The sequence below is a fragment of the Oncorhynchus kisutch genome, linkage group LG13, assembly GCF_002021735.2.
Source record: "Oncorhynchus kisutch isolate 150728-3 linkage group LG13, Okis_V2, whole genome shotgun sequence".
NCBI classification, from domain to species: Eukaryota; Metazoa; Chordata; class Actinopteri; order Salmoniformes; family Salmonidae; genus Oncorhynchus; species Oncorhynchus kisutch.
This window is the reverse complement of record NC_034186.2, coordinates 10,881,063-10,899,689: the sequence shown is the minus strand read 5'-3', so window position 1 is coordinate 10,899,689 and position 18,627 is coordinate 10,881,063. Positions and strand designations below refer to the sequence as shown.

At 43.6% G+C, this 18,627-nt stretch overlaps 1 protein-coding gene across 4 annotated transcripts in view; it reads right to left on the bottom strand.

Moving 5' to 3' along the window:
* Positions 1-18,627, bottom strand: part of ivns1abpa (influenza virus NS1A binding protein a) — a 46,986-nt gene that overhangs the window by 5,883 nt on the left and 22,476 nt on the right. For 3 of the 4 annotated variants that reach the window (XR_002256945.2, XM_020499567.2, XM_020499566.2), the window contains exons 2-8: positions 13,335-13,621; positions 12,876-13,014; positions 7,300-7,469; positions 7,024-7,099; positions 6,751-6,924; positions 4,040-4,165; positions 408-518 (exon numbers count right to left, since the gene is read on the bottom strand). Coding sequence is in view for 3 of the 4 variants with exons in the window: in XM_020499567.2 (XP_020355156.1) it covers positions 408-518; positions 4,040-4,165; positions 6,751-6,924; positions 7,024-7,099; positions 7,300-7,469; positions 12,876-12,986 (768 nt within the window). In the remaining variant the exon portion in view is untranslated. Of the gene's footprint in view, positions 1-407; positions 519-4,039; positions 4,166-6,750; positions 6,925-7,023; positions 7,100-7,299; positions 7,470-12,875; positions 13,015-13,334; positions 13,622-13,998; positions 14,017-18,627 lie in introns of those variants that run through there. The other variant, XM_020499568.2, reaches the window with a different exon arrangement.

Genomic DNA, 18,627 nt, shown 5'->3' with positions numbered 1-18,627 from the left:
AATGGACTAATCCTGGCTTTGAACCGGCCTAGAACTACACCCAAATAGTCTTTTAGCAGTGCCGAGTAGTCCCCCAGAAACAGTTCAAACCAGTCTGCAACCCATTTAAACCATCTAAACAAGCTGAACTACGGCACAGACACAGGGTAGACTTGACCAACGAAGAAGCAGCTACATACTCAAAACACACAAAACATTTTGCGATCAGAACCCAATCTCCAAAAGACTAGATTCAATTGATCTGAGAACCAGTCTAGTGTGCAACGGAGCTACGCAAGCAGGTGTAGTGTTCCTAGGTTTTACACACTAACCGGCTGTGCCCTTGTTGCCAGGCTACATAAGGTGGATAGAGGCCAGGTTGGGCCAAGTGGAACAGAGTTAGCCCAGGATAGGGGCGGGTTGTGTACCTGCACAAACTGGATGTGGTCCTCTGCACCAACACCAAACACCCCATGTTCCTCAATGATGAGAGCGCCATCGAGCAGCTTGTGGTCGGCTGAATAGTACAGCGTTTGCACCTGCAAGACACACAGCGACACAACACCCATGTGGCAGGCTGTCTCCATGGCAACACACAGCAAAGCAGCACCCCGGGCAACACAGGAGGGAGGGGGAAGAGGGTTTGTTTGGGTGAGGAAGGTTCCGGTTGGTCTGTCGTCACCGGTAGGAGCCAAGGCTTCTTTATCAACATGGACACACAGTTGAAGGAACGCAGGTGGTTACAGTGAATGCAGGGACATACACAACATCTGCAGGTGCTGCTCCTGTGCAGACCCTTCCCTTCATAACATCTAAAAAAGGAGGAGGGGGGAGTTGGTAAAGATGAAGCATCTGGAAACGTCTTCAGTCCTCATGACCTCAATGCTTGGAAAACCCACGGTTGGCTGAGGAAGTTGGTCATTATAATTGCATGGAAAAGGGAACTGCAGCTTCTGATGTAAATCCATGAGTTATGATTACGTGGAAGACAAAGCTTTTACATACATTATTGTTTCATACAAATAGTTCATAAATAAAACATGAAATTAGAGACATTTTCAAACAAAATGACAGTGGGCATTGAGATAGTGTAGAATAGAATATGCTTGAGCAGAGAACCATTTCAAAAGCTTCTTTACGGTTATGGTTAAAATGGCCGGCATTCTGCCCTTGCCTACTTAACGGACATCTCTTGGTTCTAAAAATGTTAATATTAAACTCTTCATTGAATAGTGAATTATGAAGGGAGTACCGAGTATGGGGGGGTGCAATCATGGTTATGTGCTATGCAGATGGTGTTTTCAGTGGTTATGGGTTTCTGTGAGTGGGTATGGGTTTCTGTGAGTGGGTATGGGTTTCTGTGAGTGGGTATGGTTTTCTGTGAGTGGGTATGGGTTTCTGTGAGTGGGTATGGGTTTCTGTGAGTGGGTATGGGTTACTGTGAGTGGGTATGGGTTTCTGTGAGTGGGTATGGGTTACTGTGAGTGGGTATGGGTTTCTGTGAGTGGGTATGGGCTTCTGTGAGTGGGTATGGGCTTCTGTGAGTGGGTATGGGCTTCTGTGAGTGGGTATGGGTTTCTGTGAGTGGCAATGGGTTTCTGTGAGTGGGTATGGGTTTCTGTGTGTGGTTATGGGTTTCTGTGAGTGGGTATGGGTTTCTGTGAGTGGGTATGGGTTTCTGTGGGTTTCAGTGAGTGGATATAGGTTTCTGTGAGTGGGTTTGGGTTTCTGTGAGTGGGAATGGGTTTCTGTGGGTTTCAGTGAGTGGGTATGGGTTTCTGTGAGTGGGTATGGGTTTCTGTAGGTTTCAGTGAGTGGATATGGGTTTCTGTGAGTGGGTATGGGTTTCTGTGAGTGGGTATGGGTTTCTGTAGGTTTCAGTGAGTGGATATGGGTTTCTGTGAGTGGGTATGGGTTTCTGTGAGTGGATATGGGTTTCTGTGAGTGGATATGGGTTTCTGTAGGTTTCAGTGAGTGGATATGGGTTTCTGTGAGTGGGTATGGGTTTCTGTAGGTTTCAGTGAGTGGATATGGGTTTCTGTGAGTGGGTATGGGTTTCTGTGAGTGGGTATGGGTTTCTGTGAGTGGATATGGGTTTCTGTGAGTGGATATGGGTTTCTGTGAGTGGGTATGGGTTTCTGTGGGTGGGTATGGGTTTCAGTGAGTGGATATGGGTTTCTGTGAGTGGGTATGGGTTTCTGTGAGTGGGTATGGGTTTCTGTGAGTGGGTATGGGTTTCTGTGAGTGGGTATGGGTTTCTGTGAGTGGATATGGGTTTCAGTGAGTGGGTATGGGTTTCTGTGAGTGGGTATGGGTTTCTGTGAGTGGATGAGTTTCTGTGAGTGGATATGAGTTTCTGTGAGTGGGTATGGGTTTCTGTGAGTGGGTATGGGTTTCTGTGAGTGGGTATGGGTTTCTGTGAGTGGGTATGGGTTTCTGTGAGTGGGTATGGGTTTCTGTAGGTTTCAGTGAGTGGATATGGGTTTCTGTGAGTGGGTATGGGTTTCTGTGAGTGGGTATGGGTTTCTGTGAGTGGATATGGGTTTCTGTGAGTGGATATGGGTTTCTGTGAGTGGGTATGGGTTTCTGTGGGTTTCAGTGAGTGGATATGGGTTTCTGTGAGTGGGTATGGGTTTCTGTGAGTGGGTATGGGTTTCTGTGAGTGGGTATGGGTTTCTGTGAGTGGATATGAGTTTCTGTGAGTGGGTATGGGTTTCTGTGAGTGGGTATGGGTTTCTGTGAGTGGGTATGGGTTTCTGTGAGTGCTCTCCACTGGTTGGCAGTGGAATGTAAGTCAATTAGGTTGTATGCATACTTGTATAAAATGTAAATATGTGTAAGCTAAGTAGGCCTGTGTGTGTGTGTGTGTGTGTGTGTGTGTGTGTGTAGACAGATGGGAGCACAGTGTTGCTTTGGCTGTAGAAAGAGAAAGAGGGGGGCTCCTCCTATCCTCCCTCTGTTCTCTCTGTTTCTCCCTGACTCATTACCCTGGTGGCTCAGTCTTGGCTCTTCAGTCTGCTCTCCTGCTGCTGTTAATAAACCTGGAGGAGAGACAAATCAACGGGGAGGAACACTCGTTAGTACTGGAGCGCTCGCTGACACACACACACACACACACACACACCTGCTCAGAAAGAGAAGGGGATCAGTGGGACAGAACAGAGTGAGGGCCCTGCTCACATCTTTCAATGCAAAAGAGAATAGAGCAAAAGTCAAGACACTGTAGGTGGATCCAACTGATCACTAAAACAGAACAGCAACACAGGTCTATCTCTGCTCACCTCTAGTTTGATGTATGGCCAGGTACACTGTACTGCAGAACTAAACATTAGGAAAGAAAATGAGAAAAAAGGAAAGAACAAAAAAGAACCACCAAACAGTCCTAACACAGCGTGCCATGACGTCGGGTTTGGATCAGTGCCTTAAGTCGTCCGCATGCTTCCCAGTTCCAAACAGTTTGTGCATATATTATGACAACATTTTGTGACATTTTGTTTGTGTTGGACTTCGGGAAAAAAACTTGGGCTGTTGGGGCACACCATTTTTCCCCCTCTCTCTCCCGAGGCTAGCCGAAGTCGGAAGCCGAAGTCTACGTCCCCTCGTTGGCGATTGGTCAATAGTAGGGATTCTTCAATAGTGTCTGTTGTCATTTAACGAGAGATAACCCATCCTCATGCACATTCTTTCACTTGAGAAACACCAAACATCCCAGTCAGGTGCAAAATTGCGAGACAAAGATCTCCTCGACAAAAATGTCAAAATTAATGACAGATTTCTTGAGCCGTCATAGATGAATTCAGACTATTTTGATGAAGTGTATACTGGCTACGGGGTCTCAAAATGGACAAACAGTACTATTGACACTTTTTTCTCGTTTTTCAAGTGAAGGTCTTTTAAGGGAGTATGAGAGCACAGGGAGTATGAGCGGTGCTCAGCGCCAGCCGACCTGAAGCATGCGGATGCCTTTAACGACTTGCTAAAGGAAAACGAGAGAGGGAGGGAAGGCGGGGAGGGTTATGGGGTGGATTAGTGCAAGCTAAACTCCTGCTACAGTACTGACCTCCTCCATCAGTCTATCCAGTTGACCTCCGTTCTCCCACAAACTGCGCTGGACCCAGTTGAGCACCTTGTTGTAGAGCTTGCCGTTGCTGGGCAGGCTCAGGCTGTCTTCCAGCATTACTTCTAACTGTAGACAGACACAAGAGGAGACCAGTCAAAAATAGGTTAGAAAAAGCCATCTAGGATCAACCATGGCTAGGGTGTGCTTCGTTCATACCACAAATCACAAGACACTGAATCATTATTGAACCATCATAGTCTAGCTGTTACAAAACAAAATGGTGTTTCACCTCAAACTAGAGACCAATCAAAACCAGTAACTGGGAATTCCAAAGTACATTCTGCAGCACCAAAGGTAATACACTACCTAGGGTTGTGACAGTCATGGAATTTTCAAAGACTGTTATTGGGCAGACAAATCACAGCAGTCACCGTAATAACTGTTTTTGTTGTTTTAATTTATTATCGAATCACATCCTACCTTGCCATACTACTTCACCAAACGGGTGATGATTTAACAAGCGCATTTGTGAAAAAAGCACTGTCGTTGCACCAATGTACCTAACCCTAAACATCAATGCCTTTCTTAAAATCAATACACAAGTATATATTTTTAAACCTGCACATTTAGTTAAAATAAATTAATGTTAGCAGGCAATATTAACTAGGGAAATTGGGTCCCTTCTCTTGTGTTCAGTGCAAGCAGAGTCAGGGTATATGCAGCAGTTCGGGCCGTCTGGCTCATTGCGAACTGTGTGAAGACCATTTCTTCCTTACAAAGACCATAATTAATTTGCCAGAATTGTACATAATTATGACATAACATTGAAGGTTGTGCAATGTAACAGCAATATTTAGACTTAGGGTTGCCACCCGTTAGATAAAATACGGAACGGTTCTGTATTTCACTGAAAGAATAAACGTTTTGTTTTCGAACTGATAGTTTCCGGATTTGACCATATTAACGACCTATGGCTCCTATTTCTGTGTGTTTATTATATTATAAATAAGTATATGATTTGATATTTGATAGAGCAGTCTGACTGAGTGATGGTAGGCACCAGCAGGCTCGTAAGCATTCATTCAAACAGCACTTTCCTGCGTTTGCCAGCTGTGCTGTGTTTCAAGCATTGCGCTGTTTATGACTTCAAGCCTATCAACTCCCGAGATTAGGCTGGCAATACTAAAGTACCTATAAGAACATCCAATAGTCAAAGGTCTATGAAATACAAATCATATAGAGAAGTTCTATAATTCCTACAACCTAAAACTTCTTACCTGGGAATATTGAAGACTCATGTTAAAAGGAACCACAAGCTTTCATATGTTCTCATGTTCTGAGCAAGGAACTTAAACGTTAGCTTTCTTACATGGCACATATTGCACTTTTACTTTCTTCTCCAACACTGTGTTTTTGCATTATTTAAACCAAATTCAACATGTTTCATTATTTATTTGAGACTAAATTGATTTTATTAATGTATTATATTAAGTTAAAATAAAAGTGTTCATTCAGTATTGTTGTAATTGTCATTATTACACATATATATATATATAAATAAATCGTCTGATTAATCGGTATCGGCTTTATTTGGGGTCCCTCCAATAATCGGTATCGGCTTTATTTGGGGTCCCTCCAATAATCGGTATCGGCTTTATTTGGGGTCCCTCCAATAATCGGTATCGGCTTTATTTGGGGTCCCTCCAATAATCGGTATCGGCTTTATTTGGGGGCCCTCCAATAATCGGTATCGGCTTTATTTGGGGTCCCTCCAATAATCGGTATCGGCTTTATTTGGGGTCCCTCCAATAATCGGTATCGGCTTTATTTGGGGTCCCTCCAATAATCGGTATCGGCTTTATTTGGGGTCCCTCCAATAATCGGTATCGGCTTTATTTGGGGTCCCTCCAATAATCGGTATCGGCTTTATTTGGGGTCCCTCCAATAATCGGTATCGGCTTTATTTGGGGTCCCTCCAATAATCGGTATCGGCTTTATTTGGGGTCCCTCCAATAATCGGTATCGGCTTTATTTGGGGTCCCTCCAATAATCGGTATCGGCTTTATTTGGGGTCCCTCCAATAATCGGTATCGGCTTTAATTGGGGTCCCTCCAATAATCGGTATCTGCGTTGAAAAATCATAATCGGTCGACCTCTAGTTTTGATAGGTCCACGGGGCGTGATTAGCAGTGAATAGGCCTACACAAGTAGCCTACGTGTAGCGCGTGAAAGTTTTCTTCTTGACATAAGCCAAAATGTACTGATAGATATGCAAAAAGATGTCGTAAAATACTGTGAAGAGCCCCAAAACAAAAGTCGCCCAGCTCAACCCAGCATCATAATATATCTTCTCATATTCATTTTAGGACGCTTTGCCATGTAAGAATCTAAAGAAAGTACAACTGCATAAATCTTAATATTCTAAAGTCCAAGTTAAAAAGCTAAAATGTGGTGCTTAGAGGAGTTCCTCAAGACCTACGAAGTTAGCTACCGTACAGGCTTTTCCTGTGCTTTCTCAATCAAGTCCTCAGGGCCCACCAGTGCTTCCATATATTTGATGTATCCCAACACCAGCACACCTGGTTTCTAAATGAATAGCAGAATGCTGATTAGTTGACTGTTCCTGGAGTTAGAATGGATCACATACTGTACATGTACCGACAGGTGGACCCTGTAGACTGGGTTTAGAAAGCTTGCTGGGGACGGCTCACCTTGAGGCGGGGCAGTTTGAGGAAGTCCTCTTGCTCTGAGACCTCCAGCAGGTGTTCCTGGATGTAGGCGTCGATCTTAGCCAGCATGCGGCCATCTCCCATGCAGCTTGCAAAGTTACGGAAGGAGATGGCGGTCTGGGAATCCATCTTAGACAGCAGGTAGTCGCCACAGATCTGACCAATCAGAGAGAAGTATGAAACTCTGACCATTGGGACTGCATTAAAAACGTACAATATGGAGTATCAGTAGTTGAAACAAGAGAAAGATCCTACCTGCTTGACTCGTTCCATCTTGAGCCTTTTGGCTGCAGAGTAGACTTCCTTAACCAATGCCTTATCTGCCTTCAACCTGTCAGACAGCAGACAACCATTAGTCAGTCAGACAGGTGAGGAGCATAGTGAAAGGTCTCCTGGGTCAGCAGAGCAGTGAAAGTCCTGGAAATTCTTAACAAAGCCTATGACTCTGCTCATTGCACAATGTGTATTAGAAGATGTATACTCACTGGGCAGTGTAGGCATAGTGTAGGGGTCAGAGGTCACGGTACTTACTGGGCAGTGTAGGCGTAGTTGAGCAGGATCTCCACAGCCTCTGGGTCCAGGTCTTCGAAGGTGACGTGGGACACGCCGTGAGCCTCGATGTCGCTGTTGAAGATCTCAAACAGATAGGGGCTACAGCAGGCCAGCACAGCACGGTGGGCCATCAACTCATGACCACACACCTACAAAGGACAAAAGGTCAGGGGTCAAACTATACAGATCCTTCTTTAGAGGTTATATCAATGAAGCAGAAACACATTTGAAAAAGAGAAAGTGTGAGTGTCAGGTAGACAGTGGATTTGAAGAGAGAGATGAGTGTGGGGACTAGGGTTTGGCGATGTAGTCCTATCGTGATTATGTACCCATAAAACATTGTGATATATGACGCTGCCGCCCCTATTGCCCCTATGCAACTGGGCGAAAGATAATGTTGTTGAAAGCCTGGGCAGAGGCTAAGTGCAGGCAGTGTCAAATATTTTGTCATGTTCTTTTCTGGTAGAGGAACAGAACAGGTTTGTGTGTATTTGTCTAGTGTGCTAATGGCGGAGCAGTGACTGTCTGAGGAAAAGACTGTTTTAACGTAGTGAGCTGGGTTATAGGACTACATCAGGATGGAACAGGCTGTCTTAACGTAGTGAGCTGGGTTATAGGACTACATCAGGATGGAACAGGCTGTCTTAACGTAGTGAGCTGGGTTATAGGACTACATCAGGATGGAACAGGCTGTCTTAACGTAGTGAGCTAGGTTATAGGACTACATCATGATGAGGAACAGGCTGTCTTAACGTAGTGAGCTGGGTTATAGGACTACATCATGATGAGGAACAGGCTGTCTTAACGTAGTGAGCTGGGTTATAGGACTACATCAGGATGGAACAGGCTGTCTTAACGTAGTGAGCTAGGTTATAGGACTACATCATGATGGAACAGGCTGTCTTAACGTAGTGAGCTAGGTTATAGGACTACATCAGGATGGAACAGCCTGTCTTAACGTAGTGAGCTGGGTTATAGGACTACATCATGATGGAACAGGCTGTCTTAACGTAGTGAGCTAGGTTATAGGACTACATCAGGATGGAACAGGCTGTCTTAACGTAGTGAGCTGGGTTATAGGACTACATCAGGATGGAACAGGCTGTCTTAACGTAGTGAGCTAGGTTATAGGACTACATCATGATGAGGAACAGGCTGTCTTAACGTAGTGAGCTAGGTTATAGGACTACATCATGATGGAACAGGCTGTCTTAACGTAGTGAGCTGGGTTATAGGACTACATCAGGATGGAACAGGCTGTCTTAACGTAGTGAGCTAGGTTATAGGACTACATCATGATGGAACAGGCTGTCTTAACGTAGTGAGCTAGGTTATAGGACTACATCATGATGGAACAGGCTGTCTTAACGTAGTGAGCTGGGTTATAGGACTACATCAGGATGGAACAGGCTGTCTTAACGTAGTGAGCTGGGTTATAGGCCTACATCAGGATGGAACAGTGACTGTCTGGTGAGAAATAATATGGTTTGTTCTATCCATCATAAAGCTGTAATTGAGAATAGCCTGTGCTATAGACTTTCTTTCTTGTCATTTTTTAAAGCTACAAAACTTCGACAACACCTTTGTCTAGAATATTTGGGAAATAAGTGAATGTTTATGACTTTAATTTGTCTAAAAGCTTTTATGATTGGCCATTAGGAGGCCAGGTTATTGGCCATTTGGTTTTCAATCTTGCATTTGAGGGATTTTCCCAGACCGCATGGGTCCTTTTCTTCTTAATAAGCTTAAACGTGTCATTAGATTGGAAACGCCGTAACATTCATTGTTTGATCGGGAAAAAGCCATGCTTAAAACGATGAAGGGTAACCTTCAGTCACATTCATAGCCTATCGAATGGAGAGAAGGGAATATAGGCTACGTTTTTTAAAATTGCGACACAAGATAGTTAAAGAGTATCCGTTATAAAAAACGTAATACATGGTTTAAACTATAGGCTAATGCCCATCATACAACAGAGTGAGGGAAACAATGTTTTCTGCCCTAGTGGGGACAAATGAAGACAGAGACAAATGGGGCAGGAAATGGTGGAAAGGCCCAGTCAAAGAGGATGAGTGACATGAGTAGTCAGAAGAGAGAATAACTTCAGAACTAGCAGAACACACACACACTGGAAACTTGATGTACTTGTAAAGGATATTGTTTAAAACAATGTCTAAAAATTTACAAAATCAAAAAAAGGGCACTTTTGATATATTCATATTGTTATGTTAAATAAACAAATGTGATTTCTTTCCTCTTCAGAATCTGGACATTTTCCACATGTTAAAACACACTATGAGGAGTATAATGACTCCACATGTTAAAGCACACTATGAGGAGTATAATGACTCCACATGTTAAAACACACTATGAGGAGTATAATGACTCCACATGTTAAAACACACTATGAGGAGTATAATGACTCCACATGTTAAAACACACTATGAGGAGTATAATGACTCCACATGTTAAAACACACTATGAGGAGTATAATGACTCCACATGTTAAAACACACTATAAGGAGTATAATGACTCCAACATGACTCCACATGTTAAAACACACTATGAGGAGTATAATGACTCCACATGTTAAAACACACTATGAGGAGTATAATGACTCCAACATGACTCCACATGTTAAAACACACTATAAGGAGTATAATGACTCCACATGTTAAAACACACTATGAGGAGTATAATGACTCCAACATGACTCCACATGTTAAAACACACTATGAGGAGTATAATGACTCCACATGTTAAAACACACTATAAGGAGTATAATGACTCCAACATGACTCCACATGTTAAAACACACTATGAGGAGTATAATGACTCCAACATGACTCCACATGTTAAAACACACTATGAGGAGTATAATGACTCCAACATGACTCCACATGTTAAAACACACTATAAGGAGTATAATGACTCCACATGTTAAAACACACTATGAGGAGTATAATGACTCCAACATGACTCCACATGTTAAAACACACTATGAGGAGTATAATGACTCCACATGTTAAAACACACTATGAGGAGTATAATGACTCCACATGTTAAAACACACTATGAGGAGTATAATGACTCCACATGTTAAAACACACTATGAGGAGTATAATGACTCCACATGTTAAAACACACTATAAGGAGTATAATGACTCCACATGTTAAAACACACTATAAGGAGTATAATGACTCCACATGTTGTCTGCATCATGTACACTTCACACATCACAGGGTCTTACAGGAGGCATGTACACTTCACACATCACAGGGTCTTACAGGAGGCATGTACACTTCACACATCACAGGGTCTTACAGGAGGCATGTACACTTCACACATCACAGGGTCTTACAGGAGGCATGTACGCTTCACACATCACAGGGTCTTACAGGAGGCATGTACGCTTCACACATCACAGGGTCTTACAGGAGGCATGTACGCTTCACACATCACAGGGTCTTACAGGAGGCATGTACGCTTCACACATCGTAGGGTCTTACAGGAGGCATGTACGCTTCACACATCGTAGGGTCTTACAGGAGGCATGTACGCTTCACACATCACAGGGTCTTACAGGAGGCATGTACGCTTCACACATCACAGGGTCTTACAGGAGGCATGTACACTTCACACATCACAGGGTCTTACAGGAGGCATGTACGCTTCACACATCACAGGGTCTTACAGGAGGCATGTACACTTCACACATCACAGGGTCTTACAGGAGGCATGTACACTTCACACATCGTAGGGTCTTACAGGAGGCATGTACGCTTCACACATCACAGGGTCTTACAGGAGGCATGTACGCTTCACACATCACAGGGTCTTACAGGAGGCATGTACGCTTCACACATCACAGGGTCTTACAGGAGGCATGTACACTTCACACATCACAGGGTCTTACAGGAGGCATGTACGCTTCACACATCACAGGGTCTTACAGGAGGCATGTACACTTCACACATCACAGGGTCTTACAGGAGGCATGTACACTTCACACATCACAGGGTCTTACAGGAGGCATGTACACTTCACACATCACAGGGTCTTACAGGAGGCATGTACGCTTCACACATCACAGGGTCTTACAGGAGGCATGTACGCTTCACACATCACAGGGTCTTACAGGAGGCATGTACACTTCACACATCACAGGGTCTTACAGGAGGCATGTACGCTTCACACATCACAGGGTCTTACAGGAGGCATGTACACTTCACACATCACAGGGTCTTACAGGAGGCATGTACACTTCACACATCACAGGGTCTTACAGGAGGCATGTACACTTCACACATCACAGGGTCTTACAGGAGGCATGTACAGGTCTAAGGGCCTAAAATGGCCTCTTTTATAATAATAATGCTTTGTACAGCTCTAATCATTTGTATAGCGCTTTTCATTACAGAGTTATCTCAAAGCTCTAATAGCTTTATCATGATTTTCTCAGAAATGGTTTGTGATACAAATGTAAAAAAGCAGATAAAAACATCCTTCCTCTCAATGAAGTTTCTATGTGAGAATTTCCAGAACAATCTGAAATACCAGAAATATGTGTGGGTTTTCTGGAGTGGAATTGCCCCAATAAGAGCAAGAGAGGGATTGAGAGAGAGGATAGTAATGTAACCCGATCGCTCGCTCCTGAAGAAAAGTACTACAACATCATTATGACATCAACAGGAAACTGGATACTAAATATTGAACTCCTGTCCAATGAGATTTGATCTTAATTACTCCGTCTAAATGTTCATTGTTTCTTTTTACACATCACACTAGCTTTACTGACAGGGAAATATCTAGCTTTGAGGATGGTGGATCATAGGATCAAACATGTGATTGGCTTTAAGGACAACCGGTTTTGCCTAGCAAAGGAGTACAAGTTGTCAAGAGCTCTAATCTAGAAAAAAACCTCCGTCTCTGTATGTCACATCCTCCTACTCCCACTCTCCTTCACACTCCTCCTCCCCTTCACACTCTTCCTCCCCTTCACACTCTTCCTCCCCTTCACACTCTTCCTCCCCTTCACACTCCCACTCTCCTTCACACTCCTCCTCCCTTTCACACTCCCCCCCTCCTCTCCTTCACACTCCTCCTCCCCTTCACACTCCCCCTCTCCTCTCCTTCACTCTCCCACTCCTTCACACTCCCCCTCCCCTTCACACTCCCCCTCTCCTCTCCTTCACTCTCCCACCCCTTCACACTCCTCCTCTCCTTCACACTCCCCCTCTCCTCTACTTCACACTCCCCCTCCCCTTCACACTCCCCCTCCCCTTCACACTCCTCCTCTCCTTCACACTCCTCCTCCCCTTCACACTCCTCCTCCCCTTCACACTCCCCCTCTCCTCTACTTCACACTCCTCCTCTCCTTCACTCTCCCACTCCTTCACACCCCCCCTCGTGTCACAGGTGCCCTGATTATGATTTGCATTTTTTATTTGAATATCCTTCATTTAACCAGAAAGTCACATTGACATTTAGATCTCATTTTCATGTGAGCCTTTACCAAGGAGGATGAAAAGACAGAGAGAGATCTTCACGTACCTGCAGTCGCACGTCACAGAACTGTCCGCTCTTTCTCAGGGCGTTCATTTTGGCCACAGTGGAATCCAGGAAAGTCTCATCTTCAAAGATCAGATAACCGTTGGAAATCATCTTTACTGCTTAATGTTGGGGGCAGAGCCTGACAAGTGAGGGATGGAGGAGGGGTGGAGGACATCACAGTAACATCAACATTTAGTTTTTTTGTGACCAACTTTTTTTATTTCGTTTTGTCATTTTCTTTTCCTATAGTTTGCCTCCCACCCCTTCCCATCCCACCCAGCAATGTTGCCCACCCATCAATCCCCCGAGTCTCCCCTTACACCCTCCCCCCACAACGACCAATGGCATTGTTCATAATAACTTGTTTAATTAATTCATAATCACATTGAGGATTTGGATTAGGCACATGTGCATTGTGTGTGTGTAATCTGCCTCATGCATTAGTAATAATTGCCCTACCTAATACAGAATGACGGAACTCCGGGGACTGTTACTTGTACCAGTAGACCAACAGGGGACGATGGGAGAGAAGACAAAGGCAAAGTAGACAGAGACCACAAGGGAACCCAAGTCTTCTCTACCAGCGGAGGAGGAGGGGTGGGGGCAATGCCAGTCGTCCAGAGGGGTGTGAGCCGGGGGGAGCCGCACCGATGCAAACTATCAGGCTTGAAGCGACTGTAATCAAGTCCTCAGGATCCCGTTGGCTATAGAGTCAAACTTTTTCTGTGTTGGTCGTGCATTATAACCTGGAGGAGAGAGAGGAGGGACAAGAGGAGAGAGAGAAGTGACAACAGAGGAGAGAGAGAGGAGGGACAGGACAGGAGAGGAGAGAGAGATAAGAGAGGAGAGACAAGAGGAGAGAGAGTAGGCACAGGAGAGAGAGAGGAGGGACAGGAGAGAGAGGAGAGATAAGAGAGGAGAGAGAGTAGGGACAAAAGAAGAGAGGAGGGACAGGAGGAGAGAGAGGAGGACCAAGAATACATTTGTCAACTAGATTACACAAAACTGCAGTGCACACAGAGAGATAGAATAGCAACCACTGGTTTGAAATTAAACTAACATTTAATTACTTATATTCAAAAATAAAGTATGATCAGAGCACGAAGGTCTGAAGTCAACCCACGTGTTGAAACCGGCCTCATGGCATCTCCACTAGGCAGGCAGATTGACCCTCTGCAGTCAAGTCACTAAAATAGTCCCTCAGTAGCATTAAGCCCCTCCCTCCCCTTTCCCACTCCTTCAGTGTCCCTCTCTCAAGTCTTTTCCAGGCATGTGGCCTTTTGTAGTAAGGCCTGCCCCCTCTCAGATCCCTGCCATGCCCCCTCTACTACGTGCCAACCAGCCCAGCCCAGCTCCTAATCAGTCTCAAACTGCCCCTCAGATCCCTGCCCTGCCCCCTCTACTACGTGCCAACCAGCCCAGCCACCAGCTCCTAATCAGACTCAAACTGCCCCTCAGATCCCTGCCCTGCCCCCTCTACTACGTGCCAACCAGCCCAGCCACCAGCTCCTAATCAGACTCAAACTAGCCCTCTTCCAAGCATACCCAATGTCTTAAGACATGTCTTGACCCTGTTACAGCGCTCACCTAGCTGGCACGCCTTCGGATCCACAAACTCCCGCCGCAGGACCCTCACCAATCAAAATCCATAATTAAGGCCACACCCACAAGACCACAACCCAAACCATTAACTGTCCTCCATTTTATGCAGGGCCTAAAATTTACTTTTGGGTCCACCAGCCACTCAGATTTTTTTTTTACCAGACAAAATATTTTTGGGGCCATACTTACAGAAAAAAAACAACGGATGCTTTGTAATGTTTCGAAAACAAGAAATGTATTGGTAAGACGTACTGTGGTATATTGCAACATAAAAAAAATTTGTGACCTGAGTCTTTTAATCAAAATATCAGATGAAAACATTTTCAGCTGCCCCTTTAAGGGAGGGAGGTTACCGTGGTAACCGTGCCACTGGAGCCCTGTCACTGTGTGAGAGATTTGGCATCTGACTATGGCCTGTCACTATCAGTTGAAGCAGCAGACCCAAACTAACGTTGAAACACAACAGAGCTTGTGAACAAAAACAATGTGCATAGCCAAGAAACACGAGGACAATGTCTCACTTTGTAGACTTTTGAGTAAATTAGACCAACTTTAATGCCTGTTTACAGCTTCTCCAAAAATAAATCCATCAGCACTTCATTTATTGCGCACAGCTCCCCACCAGGCAGTGCTTCTGCGCGAAGTGGGATATAAGATTCATATTTCTTTGTGCGATTAGCAGCCATGAAACAAAACAGCAGAAATACTTTGAAAACAACATACAACATGTAGCACTCTTCTAACCTTAACTCGCATACTGTTATTTGCAAATATAACGCTCTGACTGTAGAGCCCTGCCAAGTGAACACCCGCCAATGTGGCTGGTGAAATAGACATCTACACGCATTTGTCGGGTGTTCATGCCTTTGCATTACAACAGCTATGCTATTGGGTGGACTGGAGACATACAGCTGAGTCGGACTACCAAGCTGTCATTCCACCTCTCAGTATGAATTAATCAAGGGTTTCCCAAACTCGGTCCTGGGTGTCCTAGAATTCCTGTGATCTATCATCTAATGGTTTTATCACAGTGGAGACATGGAAGGAGAGGGAGCATAGAAGCTGCTACATATTAAAATTAGAGGTCGACCGATTATGATTTTTCAACGCTGATACGATTATTGGAGGACCAAAAAAAGATTAATCGGACGATTTGTAAAAATGTATTTGTAAGAATGACAATTACAACAACATTGAATGAACACTTATTTTAACTTAATATAATACATCAATAAAATCAATTTAGCCTCAAATAAATAATGAAACATGTTCAATTTGGTTTAAATAATGCAAAAACACAGTGTTGGAGAAGAAAGTAAAAGTGCAATATGTGCCATGTAAAAAAGCTAACGTTTAAGTTCCTTGCTCAGAACATATGAAAGCTGGTGGTTCCTTTTAACATGAGTCTTCAATATTCCCAGGTAAGAAGTTTGAGGTTGTAGTTATTATGGGAATAATAGGACTATTTCTCTCTATACAATTTGTATTTCATATACTTTTGACTATTGGATGTTCCTATAGGCACTCTAGTATTGCCAGTGTAACAGTATAGCTTCCGTCCCTCTCCTCGCTCCTACCTGGGCTCGAACCAGGAACACATCGACAACAGCCACCCTCGAAGCAGCGTTACCCATGCAGAGCAAGGGGAACAACTACTTCAAATCTCAGAGGGAGTGACGTCACTGATTGAAACTCTATTAGCGCGCACCCCGCTAACTAGCTAGCCATTTCACATCGGTTACACCAGCCTAATCTCGGGAGTTGATAGGCTTGAAGTCATAAACAGCGCAATGCTTGAAACACAGCGAAGAGCTGCTGGCAAACACACGAAACTGCTGTTTGAATGAATGCTTACGAGCCTGCTGGTGCCTACCATCACTCAGTCAGACTGCTCTATCAAATCATAGACTTAATTATAACATAATAAACACACAGAAATACGAGCCTTTGGTCATTAAAATGGTAGAATCCGGAAACTATAATTTCGAAAACAAAATGTTTATTCTTTCAGTGAAATACAGAACCGTTCCGTATTTTATCTAACGTATGGCATCCCTAAGTCTAAATATTGCTGTTACATTGTACAACCTTCAAAGTTATGTCATAATTATGTACAATTCTGGCAAATTAATTACGGCCTTTGTTAGGAATAAATGGACTTCACACAGTTCGCAACGAGCCAGGCGGCCCAAACTGCTGCATATACCCTGACTGCTTGCACGGAACGCAAGAGAAGTGACACATTTGCCCCAATTATAATAAATTAATGTTAGCAAGCAATATTAACTAAATATGCAGGTTTAAAAACATATACGTGTGTATTGATTTTAAAGAAAGGCATTGAAAGTAAGGCCGTCATTGAAAATAAGAACGTGTTCTTAACTGACTTGCCTAGTTAAATAAAGGTGTAAAAATATATATATATTTTTTTAAATTGTGGTTGTTATGATTAAATCGGCCATTCCAATTAATCGGTCGACCTCTAATTGAAACCACACACAACAGCAGGAGACGGGAGAACGAGGGATGGTCATGAGTTCTAGTGCTGAGTGCACACACAAGCTACATTCCTTGCCAAATGACAACAGTTTTATCACAAACTCAAAATGGACTGGTTTATTGAAGTAGAAAAATATGTGTTCCAACAACAAGCTTCAGTTTTAGAATAATTGTGTCCAGTCAATGTTTTGCTTACATGCTGACCACACCACTCGCATTGCAAAATACATTTACACATACATGTTATGCAATCATTGCACTCACACTCGCGTCTGCGTAGCCTACTATAAAATAGGTGTCTTGAGTGCGATAAGGGCTCTGGAAATCAGCGTCAGCATCTTGTCTGCTAGATGACCAAAACAAGGCTATGCAGCAATAGGCTTCTACAAGCCACTGCTGAGGTTACTGTCTTTTTAAAAGATTGTGTTCCACGGTAAAATATAACCAGGCGATATTAAGATTTCAATAAATTAATCTCCAATGGCACTTGCTTTTTAATTGACTGAATATTCACTGAGTGTACAAAACATTGGGAACACACCCTTTTACCACCAGAACAGCCTCAATTAATTGGGGGCATGGACTCTACAAGGTGTCGAAAGCGTTCCACTGGGATGCTGGCCCATGTTGACCCCAATGCTTCCCACAGTTGTGTCAAGTTAGCTGGATGTCCTTTGGGTGGTGGACCATTCTTGATACACAGGAAACTATTGAGCTTGAACAACCCAGCAGCGTTGCAGTTCTTGACACACTCAAACCGGTGCGCCTGGCACCTATTAGCATACCCCCTTCAAAGGGACTTAAATATTTTGTCTTGCTGCATTCACCCTCTGAATGGCCCACATACACCATCCATGTCTCAAGACTTAAAAATACTTCTTTATCTGGTATCATCCCCTTCATCTACACTGACTGAAGTGGATTTAACAAGTGACATCAATGAGGGATCACAGCTTTCACCTGGATTCACCTGATCAGTTTATGTCATAGAAAGAGTCCCTAATGTTTTCTACACCCAGTGTATATGGGCCATTTTAGCTGTTAGGATCTGTTATCTGTAATGGCAATGATACATTTATCATTGTTGTGCAGTCGGCACAGGCCTAAAGAGAAATAAAAATCATGTGAGTACTCGGAACAGTCAAAAAATATGTCGAAATGCCCATATTAGGAAGAACCAGTCACCATTCCAGGGAATCTGGATATGTGTGGGGTATGTGTGGGGTATGTGAGATTCATTAGGCAACATGGAACTGCACTTTCTATTTTAATGGAGTGCATGCAATGTTATAGCCAACCTAACTGTAATGTTATAGCCAACCTAACTGTAATGTTATAGCCAACCTAACTGCAATGTTATAGCCAACCTAACTGTAATGTTATAGCCAACCTAACTGTAATGTTATAGCCAACCTAACTGTAATGTTATAGCCAACCTAACTGTAATGTTATAGCCAATCTAACCTAATGTTATAGCCAACCTAACTGTAATGTTATAGCCAACCTAACCTAATGTTATAGCCAACCTAACTTCAATGTTATAGCCAACCTAACTGCAATGTTATAGCCAACCTAACTGCAATGTTATAGCCAATCTAACTGTAATGTTATAGCCAATCTAATGTAATGTTATAGCCAACCTAACTGTAAT